The following is a 17,372-nucleotide window of genomic DNA, read 5'->3' as shown; positions in this document are numbered from 1 at the left end:
TTTCCGACTATTTGAAATGTTGGACAAAAGAGTCAAAGTAGGAAGAACAAATAGAGCCGAAGGTCGGATAGGAGAATTATGCATTATATGCATGTATAAGTTTCTATGATCTTGATATGCTTCCAAATTTTCCAAAAAGTGATGTATTACTTGAGTTTGTGACATAGCACAATAATAATGTGAATTTTGGTGTCTAATTTATCCTGTTGTTGTTAGATTTGCACTTGTTTTAGTTCATTAGTTGAAGTTGTATGTCACAAATGTTGCAATTAATTTGAGACGGAGGGAGTAGTTTTAAGAGTTCGATAAACTCCTACAGTTGATCAGTGTGGATTAATATTGCTCTCAATTGACAATAATTGATCTGTCTAGCCGGAGATTGATCGAGGAATGTAGCTTAGGTTGGGTGTACTGAGCATTCTCATTCCAATTGCTTCAATTTTAAGATCCTAAACAAATGATGGGTCGGAAATAATACTTCCTTTGTCCGAAATTAATTGTCACAATTCAATTGTCACATTTCTTATTGGCGGGGTTGGGACATAAGTCAAAAGTCAAAACGTTGCAACGAAAAATACAGATGGATGAAGTATCTTAAGTGTCCATCAATTCGAAACCTCGAGTTACAATACTTTTTTAGCCTGTTAAATTTCTTCATTTTGTTGCTCTTATGTGTGTTTATTTAGTTTTTCTTAATGTGTTAAAAACAGACGCTTCCTAAGAAGTTTTGTGACTACATGAGAACCACTTTACCTGAACAAATAGTTCTTAAAGTAAATGGCATTTCTTGGGATGTTAACTTGAAGAAAGACTTGGATGATATCATGTTTCATGGAGATGGGTGGAAAGAATTTGCCGATGCTTACTCTTTGAAGAAGGCGGATGTCCTGGTCTTTAAGTACAATCGACGAGAATGTTTTGAGGTTTGGCTCTTTGATCAAGCAAGTTCGTGTGAGAAAGAGGCTTCATATTTTGTGAGGAAAGTTCAACAGGAGAACTCTGATGATGATGATGAGGAGGAGGATCATCATGACGACAGTGAAGATACAGAAGAGAGTTTGAGCAAGGGGTTCACTGATGATACGAGACAGGATGATAACGATAACTGTCATTATGGTTCTAGAAACAGGCGTAGGAAGAACCCTGGTAGCAGGGTACCCAAGAGCAGTTCTGCCAAAACTGCTCGTTCTAGAGGTATAACTTATTCGGTTTTTTGGACTATGTGGAGCTTATAAAGATCGGACTCTTGGCAGTGAGGAGAGGAAAGGGAGTCTGGAGTTTTGCCTCCAAGAGCTCCTGACTCCGAATTTGTCACTAGACCAAAATATCCTGTCTTAGTACTTTTGTAGTTTTTACTGTTTCATTGGCTGCAGAGAAAAAAAAGCCTGACAGTTTTATGTATTTGTTTTTTCATTCTTTCTGCAGATGTTTCTGATGATGAGGATGAATCAGACGAGAATTCTGATGAAGAGGATTCCTTCTCAGAAGAGGCTAGAACCACTCCGAAGAAAGCAGCTACTACTAGTTCAGCTAGAAAATTGCGAACTAATGGTTCAAGGAAAAGGAATCGCAATGGTGGTAGTCGTGGTACGTTATACAGTTCTACTACTACATAAGTACATAAGGGTGTGATATTATTGCATAATTATTGAGAACTATATAGTGCTTCATACTTGCATTGATTATATGTCCTTGTTCAAAATTGCAGTAATGATGTATTTCTCGAATATTTAGCTTGTTTGGTACAAAAGAAATGACTAGGAATCAAAGCCCTTGCTTATAATCGGTTTGAGGAATTAAAAGACTAGAAAAAGTTCCCTTGAAGTTCTAGGAATCTAGGAGAAAAAAAGGAAGCTCTTCCATTAGGGAAGTGTCCGAACCTTATAAAGATTGGACTCTTGGCAGTGGGGAGAGGAAAGGGTGTCTGGAGTTTTGCCTCCAAGAGCTCCTGACTCCAAACTTGTCACTAGACCAAAATGTCCCATATTGGTACTTTGGTAGTTTTACTGTTTCATTAGCTGCAGAGAAAAAAATCCTGACAGTTTTATGTATTAATTTATTTGTTCTTTCTGCAGATGTTTCTGATGATCAGGATGAATCAGACGAGAATTCTGATGAAGAGGATTCCACCTCAGAAGAGACTAGAACTACTCAGAAGAAAGCAGCTACTACTGATTCACCTAGAAAATTGCCAATTAATGGTTCAAGGAAAAGGAATCGCAATGGTGGTAGTTGTGGTATGTTTTACAGTTCTACTACTACATAAGGGTGTGATATTGCATACTTATTTTTGAACTGTAGTGCTTCATACTTGCATTGATTATATGTCCTTGTTCAAAATTGCAGTAATGATGTATGTCTTTAAATTTTAGCTTGTTTAGTACAAAAGAAATGACTAGGAATCGAAGCCCTTGCTTTTAATCGGTTAAAGGAATTAAAAGACTAGAAAAAGTACCCTTGAAGTGCTAGGAATCTAGGGGAAAAAAAGGAAGCTCCAAAGTATATGATGATTTGATTACTTCATTCGTGTACTCTTAACATCTTTAGATCTCCCTGTCTTTTTTAATTACATGAAGAAGCAGAGAGCCTGATGATAGTTGTTTCCTGCTTAAATCCATTGTTGTTCTTTTTCCTTTTTGTTTTTCTTTGGTGATTACATATGATTATACTTGTGAATCATTTGCAGCCAAAAAGATATCCGGCAATGAAAGTGGATCAAGACATTATACAGTGTGCTACAAATCAAATAGAAGAGAGATAACTGATGCAGAGATAGAAAATGTTGAGAGAAAGGCCGTGTTAGCATCAGAACAGTGCGCTAACTCATTCACTGCAGTGATGAGACCTACCAGTGTTTACTGGCGCTTCTTTATGGTAATATCATGTATTTCTAACTAGCTTGAGCTATGACTTCCTGCACGTTCAAAGGTTTAACCCTTACACTACTTTTTTGTCATGTTTCAGACAATTTCTGCAGATTGGAACCTTAAAAAGCATTTCAGAAGTGGCCAAGCAGTGTCTCTCAGAGTAGAGGGGAAAATATGGGAGTGCAAAATTAGCAAAGACAGCAGAAATCACGCAGGTTTTCAATGTTCAGGGTGGAGAAACTTTGCTCGCGACAACTTCTTGGAGGAGTTTGATGTGTGCTTGTTTGTTCCTTCTGTCTCGATGAATGAAAGATATGTCCTCGATGTTAGCATATTCAGAGTGGTTCCTGAAGTTGTTCCTCCAACTTTAGTAACTTCACCTTGACTATTGGACGGGTTTCTTGCTATCTTATCGATGAATATTTCTCTGTTTTGTAAAGTTTGAGCTAGACGGCTGATGTAGATGTACTTCTCTATCCTGCTAGTCAGGTTTACTGGTATGACTAACAATGTATGCATCAACTATGAACAATATAGTTATCTTATAATTTATGAATGATAGTAGGATGTTTAGTAAGATGCGCGCATATCATTGTTAAATAAATGAACACGAACAAGCTTTGCTTCAGCATGCATGATCACAATTAAGCTCGAGAAGATCAAATTTATATACATCACGTCATCACGGGTTATGGTAGAATTATTTTTCTAACACTTTGACATAAAGTAGTGCCTTAAATCGTTAATTATGAGTATAGTATGTGAATTTCTTTCCTGGCTAATCTAAATTAACAATTACATTCCTTAAGAGTTGTTTTCCTAGAGTCAAAAGCTAGCTAGGCAATTATAATGAAAATGATGTTGGAATGAAGTTAGTGAACTTTCATAACTGAGCTAGCTACAATTTGCATACTAAAAACTTTGTCTAAAAATTTCTCAATTTCAACCAAATGACCATATTTCATGACCTACATTGCAATTTCTAAGGCCTACAAAATTTCAATTCATCCCTCAATCACTTCATAAACTGATGAGAAATTTCTAGGAAAAAACTTTTGAAAGACTTAATCCGTTGACCGTAGAAATCATAGCTAGTGGAGTTGACTTTAGAGATTGAGTATGAGTTGTATGACCTCTCAACTTGTTCATCATATATGTGAACGAAGGACCTTGTAACATCCCTATTTTTACAGAGTTTCACTCTCTCTCTTCTTATTACATATAGTCGTATGACTCGTATCCCATTTGATGTTGCAATATTTAGGGGACAGAGAAAGTACTACTTGTATTAGTTGTATATCATTGAATTAGACAATCAATCGTAATGTATACTTTTTTACGAAGTAATTTAATTTTGTTACAAATTTTACTACTAATAAAAAATTAAATATAAACGGTCCAAATTACTTCTCAATAAAGAGATGCATTAAAAAATGAGACAGAATAGATGGAGCCCACCAACAGTATTTGCTGCACTGACTAAGCTAATAATTTCTTTGTGGTTATCTGGGTTCCAAAAAGAAACACAATTACCATATCCAAATATGAGGAGCAGAACATGGGAAGAGGAAATCTACTGGAAGAATTTTCACTTTTCTCAATTCTCTTTAAATTTGCCCACTGATTTTCATCAACACCTTGTAAGTGTACCCTCGGCCCTCTTTTAAGTTATTATTATTGGTAAAAGATTTATTGATTTATGACTCCCTCCGTCCCTATTTGTTTGTCGTATTGGCTATTTGGAATGTTAGACACCGAGGGAAGTAGTATGCAGTATATGCATGTTGCATTTATATGTTTTTTGTTATCTTGATATGCTTTCAAATTTACATGCATTGCTTGGGTTTGTGACATAGCTCATTAATAATGTGATTTTTGGTGTCTAATTTAGTGTTAATTTTTTACTTGTACTTCCTAAGTTTTAAGAATTGACAAATGTTGCTTTTAATTTGGGATGAATGAGTGGTTTTATAATTCCAATTAATTCCTGTATTTGATTAGTGTGGATTATTGCTCTCACAGTCTCACTTGAATAGTTGCTTTTTAATTGATCTGTCTGGCTGGAGAGGAATGTTAGTTGGCTTTATTGAGCTTTTTTTTTTTTTTTTTTTTTTTTTTTTTTTTTTTTTTTTTTTTGAATGGTTTATTGAGCATTCTTATTCCAAAATTTTCAATTTTATGATTATAAATTCCTGAACGATCGGTTGGAAAATACTTCCTTTAATTTGTCCGAAATTAGTAGTCCAAATTCAGTTGTCACATTTCTTAGGGTCTGTTCACATTTACTTTAATTTTTGTTCAGTCCAGTTCAGCTTCAATCAGTTCAGCTCAGCTCCAATAAGTTTAGCTTAGCTCAACTCCAATCAGTTCAGTTCAGCTCGGCTCCAATCAGTCCACAGCTCCAATCAGTTCAGTTTAGCTCAAGTCCAATCAGTTCAGCTCAGCTCAGTAAATGTGAACAAACCCTTAGTATAACCGTATAGGGTTGTTAAGTCAAAATAATGCAACTAAAAACACGGAGGAAGTATCTGAAGTGTCCATCAGTTTGAATCCTAGAGTTACACTACTTTTTTTAGCCCTACTAAATTTCTTCATTATGTTGCTCATATGTGTGTATTTTTCTTAATGGGTTAAAAACAGACACTTCCTAAGAAATTTAGTGACTACATGAGAACCAAGTTACCTGAACAAGTAGTTCTTAAAGTAAATGGAGTTTCTTGGAATGTTAACTTGAAGAAAAACAAGGATGATATTATGTTTCATGGAGATGGGTGGGAAGAATTTGCCGATGCTTACTCTTTGAAGAAGGCGGATGTCCTAGTCTTTAAGTACAATCGAAGAGAATGTTTTGAGGTCTGGCTCTTTGATCGAGCAAGTTCATGTGAGAAAGAAGCTTCATATTTTGTGAGGAAACCTCAACAGCATAACTCTGATAATGGAGACGATGAGGAGGATCATAATGATGACTGCAGTAGTGAAGATACAGCAAAGAGTTTGAGTGAGGGCGAGTTCACTGATGATACAAGCCAAGAAGATCATGATGACTGTCATTATGATGCTTCTAGAGACAGGCGTAGAATAAAACCTTTTAGGACTCCCAGGAGTAGTTCTGCCAAAACTGCTCGTTCAAAAGGTATAAATTTTTCTATTTTGTGGAACTATCTAAACCTTTTAAAGATCGAACTAACTCTTGGCAGGGGAAGAGGAAAGGGAATCAGGAGTTTAGCTTCCAAGAGCCCTTAACCCTGAACTTGTCACTAGAAAAATGCATCTTGTCTTTGTACTTTTGATAGTTTTACTGTTTCATTGGCTTCAGAGAAAAGTCTGACAGTTTAATGTATTCTTCTCTTCATTCTTGCTGCAGATGTTTCTGATGATCCAGATGAATCAGACGAGAATTTTGGTGAAGAGTATTCCATCTCAGAAGAGGCTAAAACTACTCCGTGTAAAGCAGCTACTACTAAATCAGCTGGAATATTGCCAACTAATGCTTTTAGGAAAAGGAAGCGCAATGGTGGTACGTTTTATAGTTCTACTACTAAAAGTAAGGGGTGTAAACTGGCATAATGTTTGAGAACTATAGTGCTTCATACTTGCATTGGTTATATACTTAACTATATGTCCTTAGCGTGTTCAAAATTGCAGTAACGATGTACATATATCTTGAATTTTTAGCGGTACAAAAGAATGACTAGCTTAGGAATCAAAGCCCTTGTTTACATTTGATTTAGGGAATTGAATAACCGAGAAAAGTTCCCTGATACGTGTTATCAGCTTACATCCGTTGTTTTTTCCCCCTTTGTTTTCTTTGGTGATTACATACGATCATATATACTTGTGAGTCATTCGCAGCCAAAGGAAATGGATCAAGTCTTTATTCAGTGAACTACAAATCAAATCGAAGAAACATTACTGATGAAGAGATAGCGAATGCTCTAAGAAAGGCCAAGGTAGCAGCAGAAACGTGTGTTAACTCATTCATTGTATTGATGAGACCTTCCTGTGTTTACAAGCGCTTTTTTATGGTAATGTCATGTAATAATTAGCTAGCATTATAAATCCTAATTAGCTTATCCTTAGCTTTTAACAACAGTTTAACTAACCCGTGCACTTCTCTGTCATGTTTTAGACAATTCCTTCAGAATGGGAACTCAAAAGTCATCTTAGAACAGGCCAAGAAGTGTCCCTCAGAATGCAGGGGGAAATCTGGGAGTGCAGAATTTACAAAGACAGAACTAAACTAGGTTTTCAAGGTTCAAGATGGCAAACTTTTGTTCGGGACAACTTCTTGGAGGAGTTTGATGTGTGCTTGTTTGTTCCTTCTGTTTCGAAGAATGAAAAAAGATTTGTCCTCGATGTTAGCATATTCCGAGTAGTTCCTGAAGTTGTTCCTCCAACTCTAGTGACTTTGTTTTGACTATTGGACGGGTTTCATGCTATGTTATCGATGAATGTTTCTCTGTTTTGTAAAGTTTGAGCTAGACGACTGATGTAGATGTACTTCTCTATTCTGCTAGTCAGGTTTACTGGTATGACTAACAATGTATACATCAACTATATGAACAATGTAGTTATCTTATAATTTATGAATGAAAGTAGCATGTTTAGTAAGATATGCGCGCATATCTAAAGTAGCAAGCCACCAATATCGCTTCACTTTGTTCATCATATATTGGCATAATTTGCCTTCTATTAACATTTGGTCGTTGCATTTTGTGATTGAAGATATGATATGCTTTACCAATAAGGTGTTTGGTAATAGTTGAGTCATTTCTATCCTCTCCAATCCATGTAGAGCTTAGGAGTTATAAAAATATTTTAATGACCTAAAATGAGTCTTAATTTGATGTTGGAATGAAGTTGAATTTTCATAACTGAGGTACAATGATTGCAGACTTTAACTTTGTCTAATAATGTCTCAATTTCAACCAAATGACCATAATTCATGACCTACATTGCAATTTCTAAGGCCTACAAAATTTCATCCCTCAATTACTTCATAAACTGTTGAGAAATTTCGAGGAAAAAACTTTGAAAGACTCAATCCGTTGACCGTAGAAATCCTAGCTAGTGGAGTTGACTTTAGAGATTGAGTATGACCTCTCAACTTGTTCGTCATACATGTGAACAAAGAACCTCGTAGGTGAGAATAGAATGCATTCCCATCTATCATCAAACAAGGTCATTATATTCGTATCAAACGCCTTGATAGTGGTTTTTGTATAGGTCTAGATTGATAACATCATAACAGTAATATTTGATGCGACCTTTATTTGGGTTACTCAATCAATGTTAAAGGGGTTAGTCAGTAAGTGTTAAAGGGGTTACTCATTCACTGTTTAAGGAGTTACTTTATTTTTTTACAAGCGGACACACGGTGTGCTCAGTCGCACACAAGACAAACAATACCGTAGTCAATTGGTGTGAAAGACTGAAATTAAAGGCATGTCCTACCTTTAAGAATTAAGACTTTTAGGTATTAACTGTACTTCATTCGTATTCCTTACGTATCAAATTGACTTGCTATAGTAAAACTTTGCTAATATGCCTATAAATAGAGGGACAACCATTGGCATATTACAAAGCATAGAAGTATTATCCAAAGAAATTCAAAATATATTGTTTTTCTTAAGTTAATAATACTAGTTAATTTAAATATTTTAGCAAAAAAAACAAAAAAGTGTGCAAAATGAATATGAAGGCACTTCTACTTGCAAGCTTTGTGGTTAGCCTTGCTTTCACTGTTGCAAAGGCTAATGTTGGGTATGCTGTTTATCATACTCATCATACTCGTGAGTAATTCTTTAATTTGTATCTCTTTGATCAATAATTAAGTTTAATTTTTTTTTCCCGGAGGTATATTGATTTAACACCCTGACACTATATACTTCCTCCGTTTTCTTTTACTTGCAACACACCTTTTAGGCACGCAACTTTAGGAGATAATTAGTGAGGGTAAACGAGCAATTTTATCAATATAATTTTAACACGAAGATTAGAATATGGTTAAGTATCATTTGTAAAAATTATAATGAATAATTTATCCGTTTACATTACATAAATCCGACCTCAAAACACGTGCCACAAGGCTGTGTTGCAAGTAAAAAGAAACGGAGGAAGTATGTATTAATGTACTAATGTAGTATATATAATGAATGATATCATTAATTAATACTTCGTATATTATGTTTGAATATTTTATAAATAGCATCGGCGTGCTACCAGAATCAAGACAAAGGACCGTGGATAACAGGAGTTAGTCATGCTTTATGGAACAATAGAGGAGCGTGTGGAAGGAACTACATGGTTACATGCATAGGGGGAGCAAATATGGCTCCGCACCCTTGCAAAGGTGGAAGTGTTATTGTCAAAGTAACTGACTTATGTGATAGTTGCGCCGGTGATCTTAACCTATCTCAAGAGGCATTCAATGCTATCGCCGACCCTAAGGCTGGGAAGATCCGTATTCGATATGACCCGTAAGCATATATTCGATCATAACTAAATAAGTATATTTGCTAGAGTATAAACTTGTGTATGTGTATACATAATTTCTGATGATTTATTTTTTTGTTTAAATGTATTGCAGAGCATAAAAAAAGCCAATTGGTGGAAAGATGAAGACCACAGCAAAAGAGCTAAAAGAAAAGAAATGCACAATATAAATTGAGATGTTAATGCTTGAAGTAGAGACATCTAAGTGTTTGATCAAATGTTAATCAAATAAACCCTTTTTAGTTGCTACCTAAGTACCTATATCGCTATATGTATGACAAGGTATACGTAAGAAATTATTGGTTATATAATCTATTATACTACTCGTGTTTGAGTTTTGGACTTTTGATAAAAGCTTTGCATAACTAAAAATTACGTAGTATAGGAGTAGTTTGTTTGAGAATACTCGTAAAAAATTGTCATCATATCTAACTTTGTATATTCAATTTCCCGCATCCAATCGACACAATGTGTCCAATTTCGTGGCCGTGTAGTATTACCGGCTACCAACAATATTAACAATTTTTCTTAATTTAGAGAATGTGGTCTAATTTAGGAATGCACAATAAAATCACACGTAAATCAATATAATTAATGTTTTGGAGTATATTTTTGGGTTTTTTTTTTCCTTTTCATTTTTAACTCCTTGTATGTATACACAAATTTTCATATGTAGCTGGTCATACGGTGCAGTCGGGATTATCTGGTTAGGGGTTACTCAAACCAGGGTTGTGGGTAGAAATTACTCGGTCGGTCATAAATTATGAGGTCTGGTCACACAGAGGATGGCCACACAAAAAAAGGGATAAATAACCCCACCTTAGTAATAGTAAAATATTAGTTCAAGTTTAGTTCATTTTAAGGTATGCTCTCTTTAGCTTAATTTCAGTTCAGTTTAGCTCCAATTAGTTCAGTTCAATTCAGTTTAGCTCTTAATTTCCTTTTCTCATAAACAATTCATTCAGCTCTATTCAATTCAATTCAATTCAGTACAGTTTAGTTCAGTTAAGTTTTGCTTCAATCAGTTTAGTTTAGTTCAGTTCAGCTCAGTTCAGTAAATCAAAACCTGCCCTTAGTCCAAAAAAAGGGCCTTATTGTGTGGGGCTAACTTTTACGGAGTGCTTTTATTAAGGGCATGTTCTAATTTACTAAAATGAATTAAATTGATTGGAGCTGAATTGAACTGAAATGAATTGTTTATAAGAGAAAGAAATTAAGAACTGAACTGAACTGATTGGAGCTGAATTGAAATTAAGCCGAAGATAGTGGGCCCTAACTCCATCACAAGCCCGTTATGTACTTATGTACAACCTTTGTACTTGGTATGTGAAGCTAATTGATCAAAATAATCTCGAGACAGCAGAGGAAATCAAGGTTATTAATTGCATAGAAATGGAGAATTAATTATCGTATTTTCCCTATTAAATTCCTCCTCATCTTCTTTATAACTTCAAGCATTGTAATTAGGGTGTATTTTCTCTTTGTTCGACAAGATTTCACTGCAAAAAATGGAGTCTGGGAATTATAAATCATGGGAAGAAGAAATTTACTGGAAGAATTTTCATTTTGCTCGTTTCTCTCTCATTTTACCCTCTAATTTTCATAATCATCTCGTAAGTATTCCGTATTTAATCAAATTCCTGCACTTAATGTAAATTAGGAGTATTTATTTTAGTCCATTTCTTTTCTTTGATCTTGTAAAATATACTACAATTGAATTGCCACTGTATTTCTTATTGCTGATTTTTCCTCATTTTGTATTTACCATTAGTTTATTATTGATTATTAATGTGTTATTTCTCTGTTTTTCTTAAGGGTTTGTGAGTTGTGAGTTGACTATGGTCAAGGTTTTTTAAGGGTTTATCAGTGATCACTATGATAGTATGATAGGGAGTTTTAATTAAATGTGTCAAAAAGTGACCAGACTCGACTCAAATTAATCCAATCAAGATTTCGAATTGTATTCACAAAATGATTTAGCATGAATCAAAATTTAACTTGACCCGACCCAACCCGACTGGATTCAACCCGACCTAGTCATCCAAATTGACACCTCTAGTTGTATTTGGGAGATTTTCCTGTTCTATTATTACTTCTATAATTAGACCTATATTTTCGGTGTCTACGTGGTCTCAGGGTGAATTATTGTTGTATCGTTGAGGGAATGTCATATGAAGTATCTTGTATGTAAGTGTCTAATAGATTATTCAGTGAACTAGACAGTAGACAACCCTTGTCGTTGAGGAGTGACTTGATATATTGTTACCTTCAATTGAGCATTTGAACTGAAAGATTAGTTGGTTGATTTATATACGAAGTATTTAATTTTGGACATAGTTTAAATGTGACGCTTCAAAAGGCAAGCTTCTCCAATGATACAGAACTTAGGTAGGTGTACAAACGCAAGGATTAATGCATTGACTTACACACCTAACAAGTTCTTTTTTTTTTTCTGGACTGAAACTCTAGTAATGGTGCATTGGTGCCCATGAATCAGCACTAATAGCTGGTATTGGGTCCTAAGTATCCTTGTTATACTGTTTTTGCCATATAATGCACCATTTCTTCTTGCACCATTTATCGCTCCAACGTCAAAAACTTCTCTTTTGCAGCTTGTTCTTCCATGATTTACGTCATCATCTTTTATTGAAATCAGTAGCTTATTAGAGCATTGCTTAGCAAGATGAACTTGATCATTATCGTCCTTCATCGCAAGCTGCTCCATAGTTAAAGATCCTTTCTTTTCTTGTAAACCCTTGCTGGAAGCATTAGAATTAGTATAGGCTGATGATTGTTAAATCTTAGGGTGGTATATTGTCAAAAAGACTTAACCTTTGACTCCTGCATGATTATGGATTTACGGCTTTATAACTGTATAAGATTCCTAGTAAGTAAAACAAGTAAATGCATGATTAGTACGGCTATATAACTGAGTGTTTAGTGCAAAACTGCCTACTTGTTCCTGCATTATTATGGCCTGTGTACAAATAACACATTGCTTGAATACACTTGTGAGATAAGGACTCTTCTTTTTGAATCTCTATTACTTGCATTTCATTGCTTTAGTCACTATTATCAATGTTCGGGTTAATTCCTTCATGTTCCTCCTCACAATGTTGGATTTTCCAATGTGTAACAATTAGATGCTGCCCAAGAAATTTGCTGATCACATGAGGACACATTTGCCTGAGAAAGTAGCCCTCAAGGTAAATGGAGTTACCTGGCATGTAAATCTGGAAAAAGAAAAGAATGATGTTATTTTCCGTGGAGACGGGTGGCAAGAGTTTGCCAAAGCATACTCCTTAAAGAAGTCAGATATGCTGATTTTCAAGTACAATAGACATGAATGCTTTGAGGTCTTGATCTTTGATCAAGCAAATCTATGTGAGAAAGAAGCTTCTTATTTTGTGAAAAAAGGTCTACAGCCAAACTCGGATGGCAGTGATGATTACGGTGGAGAGGCAAAAGAGACTTCGGATGAGGAGCTCACTGATAAGAATCAAGGAGATGATGACTCTGTTGATACTCTTGGAAGCAAGCGTAGAAAGAACCATGGTAGGAGCTCACTGATAAAAATCAAGGAGAATGAGCTTTTTCATGTATTCATGTCTCTAACTCTCTCTATCTCTCTGTAGATGGTTATGATGGAGATGACAGGGATGATACTTCTGATGAAGAGAATTCCGTCTCATCAGATGATTTTACAACTCCAAAGAAAACTGCTTCTGAAAGAGTAAGAGAAGTGCCATCCAATTTTTCAAGGAAAAGGGCCTACAAAGTTTGTAAGTTCTATAACTTTTGTGCATATATGCATAACATTTGTTTTCTTTTTCACTGCATTTTGAATCGATAATATGTGCTGCGTAGTTTCTTGAACTGGCCATCAGTGCAGTGAAGAACTGAAGATTAGTTCCGTTTAATTGAATGAAGGCAGTTGAGACTTGAATTGGAAAAAAAAAATGTTTGATTAACCCTTTTGTGGTGACTTAAACTTTTATATGTAATGTTTCCTCTTGTGGTGATTAATCAGCTAAAAAGACTCAAAAGACCATTCCTAAAAGAAAAAAGTCTTATGCTATAACATACAATTCGAATAGAAGACCGGTCACTGAAGCAGAGAAAGAAAAAGCTTTGGAAAAGGCGAATGAAACATCCAAACAATACCTTAATTCCTTCATTGTAGTTATGAGACCAACTTGTGTCTACAGGCGCTTTTTTATGGTACGTAACTCCTCCTCCATGCCAGTTTACCATAATAACATCTTGTGTCTATAAGCTGTTTTTTATGGTTAGCTCATTTATATATTCTGTTTAACCTTGAATTTATGTCTTTTTTTATGCTCTAGTCGATTCCAAAAGAATGGGAACCTACGCATGTTTTCAAGAAAGGCCAAGAAGTAATACTCCGCGTGAAAGAGAAAACATGGGCGTGCACATTTAATTGCAATGGATATAGTGCAGGATTTGAGGGTGGATGGAAAAGATTTGCTGTTGAGAATTTCTTAGAAGAATTTGATGTGTGCTTGTTTTTTCCCATTACCGGATCAAATGTTGGGAAATCTGTACTTGATGTTAGCATATTCCGAGTGACTCCAGTAGTTGTTCAACCCAGCCCAGTAACTACTACATCCAAATCCAATGTAGATGTACAGGAGATTTCAAGTGAAGATGGAAGCCTAGGAGATGATGATTCTGATTATGCCTCAAGAAACAGGAAAAGGAGAAATAACTCTGGTGCGACTCCTAAGGGCCATTACTATGGCAGTAATCTTAAGAAAGGTATATATATTTGTCCTTTTAGATAATAAGTTTGTTCTCTATAATGAGAAAGGTTTCAAAAATTTTCACATATTTATATTTCTACTCTTTCTTTTATCTGCTGAAGGTCGCGGGGATGAAGGAGATGAGAGTTCTGATGAAGAAATGACCAGCACTGAAGAGGATAGTACACCAAAGAAAGCTGCCGCGACTGCTAGAGTTAGAGAAGTAACAGCCAATTCTTCTGGAAAAAGTAAGCACAACATTGTTATGTTTTACAATTGTGTGGATAAACATGATGTTGGTTTCCTTTTCCACTGCTTGCTTACCTGTTAGTTCATGTTAATTCTTTTCTCCTGAAAATTTAATCGCGTCACTCATACAGCTGCTCAAATTGTAGCTTGTTTGGTTGGAAATGAGCAAGAACAAATCTATAAACATGAAAGTCCTTCCTCTGTGTTTAGTATGTCTACTAGGAAACACTTTCACCGGTTTTGTAAGAACATGTATAATACCGACTTACTAAGTAGGCGAAGAGTCTATACCCTAGATGTTTTATGGTTTTCCCTTGTATGTCCTTGATCCTATTGTTTCTGGTGGTGAATTAAGCTCATAAATTATGTGATTACCAAATTCTCAGGTGGAAAAACTACCCCTGACGAAAATGGGGCATTTCGCGAATCAAGTGCAAGACCAGCAACTGAAGCAGAGAAAAATGAGGTTCTGAAAAAGGCAAATAAAGCAGCAGAGCAATACAAATATCCTTTGGTTGAAGTAATGAGGCCATCTAGTGTTCGTAGACGGTTTTTCATGGTAAATTTTCTTCAGTGTCAATGATCGTTTTAAGTACTTTTGCTAGACTATACATGCCATTTCCTGATGCTGTATTTGATGTTCAGTCGTTTCCAAAGGACTGGAAAATCAGGCGTAAAATGAGGAACGATCAAGAAGTGATCCTTCGAGTTAAAGAAAAAACTTGGACGTGCACATTTAGTTTAAGTTCTCACAATGTTGGACTTTTAAGTGGGTGGAAATACTTTGTTCCTGATAATAAATTGGAAGAAGATGATGTCTGTGTGTTTGTGCCTGCTGGAGAACAGAACAGGAAAATAATCCTTGATGTTATCATATTCCGAGCGCGTCCAGAATTCGCTTAATGATGTCTTGTAAGTTGTAACTCTGTTTTCTTGAATAATAATTTGTTGCCAACATAATAACCTCATTGATGGTCATTTTGCTTCTCTACTGTAAGCAAGCTAGGAGGAGAAACTGTCGAATTTCGAGGTAGATGGCTGATTTAATTTCTTTAAAACAATGACTCCTTTTGGAAATGAGATTTTCAGGTTTGTTTGGTGAAGATTAGTGGAAATCACTTTTGTTGATACACTACTTGTATAAATTTTAATATTTTGCATTGTAAATGTGATAATAACATGCATGAAAGTAAACATGATAGATGTTTGAAGTAAAGGGCAGGGGAATATTTAATAAGACAATAGAGAGGTAATATAAAGTCCATGGTAATACAAGGTTTATTATAATTTCTAATGGTCGTGTAACCAATCTCACCCTTTATAAACGAGACGGACAGTTAATAATAATCCTCATTAATTAAATTCACACAACAGGTCAACATGATGTGAAATCAAGTTACCTAAGACTAGCTAGTTATATCAAAATGTAACGTTTTGTTGGGTCGCACATAACAGGTAAGTCATTACATACTTCAATTCATGCATTAGTAGCATAACTATTAACCAAAGACAAAGCATTACTTATCAACTTGACAACATAGCCAACCTTTTCACTCACTTCATCATCAACCTTCTTCCCACCCTGAACATCGTTAAACCCTTCCATACAAGTATCTTGGTTCGTAATTGCGGCACTCATCCACGTCTGCACATTACTAATCACAAACCTTTTCTTCCTCCTTCCTCTCTCGTTATTCTTTCGAGCTCGACTCTTCATAATCATCTTCATATGATCCTCAACCTCTCCACTCTTTAGAACCATCTTCATCTCATCCAAAGACTTCCTAACCAACCCTACGGCTCCTTTCGTCAACTCCACGCAATCTCTAACTGCCACATCTTTGGCATCTATTTTATTATTTACTGCTGCAACATAATCTGCTGTTCGATTGGCTTCAGTGAGACTGATCCCAATAGCAACATAGGTTAGCTTCCCGAGATCCAGGGCACCGTTGTAGGAGGCGGAAAGGGTAGAGTAGCAAAGGTTTGAATAGAGGGTTACTTGACAACTACTCTTGATAAAGTCATGAAGGGTTTTGGGGTTAGACGAGGTGGCGGATTCGACGGCGACTAGGGAAAGGAGGAGGATGGAGGTTGAGAGAAGGGAGAAGTGTGTAAGTTGCATGATTAGTGTAAGGTTGGAGATTTTTTGCATGGTAGTTGTTCATGAAATTTGAGGGTCTAAGACTAACATTATATAATGCAAACAAGGAGTAGTTTTATTGGTTACTTACATACATTATAGAAGTGCATTATTAATTTATTATTGTAGGACATCATTAGGTGCGTAATCATGAATTTTATTAATATATTCATGTCATTAATTAATTGATTGATTAATTCACATGGAAATATATTAAAATTGTACTACGTACTAGCTCTTTTTCTAAAGGTATGGCGTGTGAGCATGAATTCCTCAAGGCCGTCAAAGGTGTGCTAATTGATCTCTCCATATAAACATAAATTATTGATTATATGTACTCGATCTCTTTTTTTTTTTTTTTTTTTTTTTGTGTGTCTCGGTATGATCAATATATATTTTTCAATGCAAAACTTTGAGCAATAATATATTTTATTATCAAAAAATTTAAATTATAAAAAAAAATTGATACCTAAAAATTATACTCCACCTTGATACAATTCTAACAATTACTCATATATATAGATATAATTATGTTTGATCTTATGTTTATATAGCACATACATTAATCTAAATGATGTACGTAAATAGTGAAAAAGTCAAATTGACACTTAAAAAACCGAGAGTGTAATTATAAAGGCTTTAAAATAAATTTTGGACAAATGGACAATGGTTATTATTTTAATTTGCTAGGTGAAGAAACTAGGCCAGGTTCGATTATTCAGAGTGTTGAAGACATAGAGGTGCACTTTTAGATTAAAAAATTCTCATCCTCAAATTAAAGTGTCTATATAAAATTTGATTTAAGGATTTCTAAGTGATGAGTTGAAAGACAAGCTATAAGCCTATAAGCTTATA

General features: G+C 35.2%; 4 protein-coding genes across 6 annotated transcripts; 3 read left to right on the top strand and 1 right to left on the bottom strand.

Moving 5' to 3' along the window:
• Window positions 1-737: 737 nt before the first annotated feature.
• On the top strand, window positions 738-3,252 carry LOC145600274 (uncharacterized). The gene is made up of 5 exons (XM_081656197.1): window positions 738-1,194; window positions 1,426-1,587; window positions 2,076-2,237; window positions 2,687-2,874; window positions 2,965-3,252. Exons 1-5 carry the CDS (start codon window positions 738-740, stop codon window positions 3,250-3,252), a joined length of 1,257 nt encoding a protein of 418 aa, XP_081512323.1.
• Window positions 3,253-4,181: 929 nt separating this feature from the next.
• Window positions 4,182-7,492, top strand: LOC145601830 (B3 domain-containing protein REM16-like). 3 transcript variants are annotated; one of them, XM_081657906.1, is made up of 5 exons: window positions 4,182-4,507; window positions 5,508-6,000; window positions 6,232-6,411; window positions 6,720-6,892; window positions 6,997-7,492. In XM_081657906.1, the coding sequence occupies exons 1-5, from the start codon at window positions 4,301-4,303 to the stop codon at window positions 7,282-7,284; spliced, it is 1,341 nt and encodes a 446-aa protein (XP_081514032.1). In that variant the 5' UTR covers window positions 4,182-4,300; the 3' UTR covers window positions 7,285-7,492. The 3 variants fall into 3 exon arrangements, with proteins under 3 accessions (XP_081514032.1, XP_081514033.1, XP_081514034.1); XM_081657907.1 differs by having other exon boundaries at window positions 4,196-4,507; window positions 6,232-6,384; XM_081657908.1 differs by having other exon boundaries at window positions 4,399-4,507; window positions 5,170-6,000.
• A 973-nt stretch (window positions 7,493-8,465) lies between these two features.
• On the top strand, window positions 8,466-9,704 carry LOC145602874 (EG45-like domain containing protein). The gene is made up of 3 exons (XM_081659027.1): window positions 8,466-8,659; window positions 9,076-9,346; window positions 9,457-9,704. Exons 1-3 carry the CDS (start codon window positions 8,557-8,559, stop codon window positions 9,461-9,463), a joined length of 381 nt encoding a protein of 126 aa, XP_081515153.1. The 5' UTR covers window positions 8,466-8,556; the 3' UTR covers window positions 9,464-9,704.
• A 6,147-nt stretch (window positions 9,705-15,851) lies between these two features.
• On the bottom strand, window positions 15,852-16,499 carry LOC145600273 (pectinesterase inhibitor 9-like). Its single transcript, XM_081656196.1, has one exon. It carries the CDS (start codon window positions 16,497-16,499, stop codon window positions 15,852-15,854), a length of 648 nt encoding a protein of 215 aa, XP_081512322.1.
• Between the last annotated feature and the right edge of the window lie 873 nt (window positions 16,500-17,372).

Source organism: Chenopodium album, chromosome 21 (genome assembly GCF_948465745.1).
Source record: "Chenopodium album chromosome 21, dcCheAlbu1.1, whole genome shotgun sequence".
Lineage (NCBI taxonomy): Eukaryota > Viridiplantae > Streptophyta > Magnoliopsida > Caryophyllales > Amaranthaceae > Chenopodium > Chenopodium album.
The sequence above is the reverse complement of the archived record's forward strand: the minus strand, read 5'-3'. Positions and strand labels throughout refer to the sequence as shown.

Excerpts from the sequence above, each read along its gene's own strand:
- LOC145602874 (XM_081659027.1), top strand. The coding sequence starts at position 8,557 with ATGAATATGAAGGCACTTCTACTTGCAAGCTTTGTGGTTAGCCTTGCT. Across the intron at positions 8,660-9,075 it reads TTATCATACTCATCATACTC|CATCGGCGTGCTACCAGAAT; the intron begins GTGAGTAATTCT and ends TTTTATAAATAG.
- LOC145601830 (XM_081657906.1), top strand. The coding sequence starts at position 4,301 with ATGAGACAGAATAGATGGAGCCCACCAACAGTATTTGCTGCACTGACT. Across the intron at positions 4,508-5,507 it reads CTGATTTTCATCAACACCTT|ACACTTCCTAAGAAATTTAG; the intron begins GTAAGTGTACCC and ends GGTTAAAAACAG. Across the intron at positions 6,412-6,719 it reads TTATAGTTCTACTACTAAAA|CCAAAGGAAATGGATCAAGT; the intron begins GTAAGGGGTGTA and ends AGTCATTCGCAG.
- LOC145600273 (XM_081656196.1), bottom strand. The coding sequence starts at position 16,499 with ATGCAACTTACACACTTCTCCCTTCTCTCAACCTCCATCCTCCTCCTT.
- LOC145600274 (XM_081656197.1), top strand. The coding sequence starts at position 738 with ATGAGAACCACTTTACCTGAACAAATAGTTCTTAAAGTAAATGGCATT. Across the intron at positions 1,588-2,075 it reads TCGCAATGGTGGTAGTCGTG|ATGTTTCTGATGATCAGGAT; the intron begins GTACGTTATACA and ends TTCTTTCTGCAG. Across the intron at positions 2,238-2,686 it reads TCGCAATGGTGGTAGTTGTG|CCAAAAAGATATCCGGCAAT; the intron begins GTATGTTTTACA and ends AATCATTTGCAG.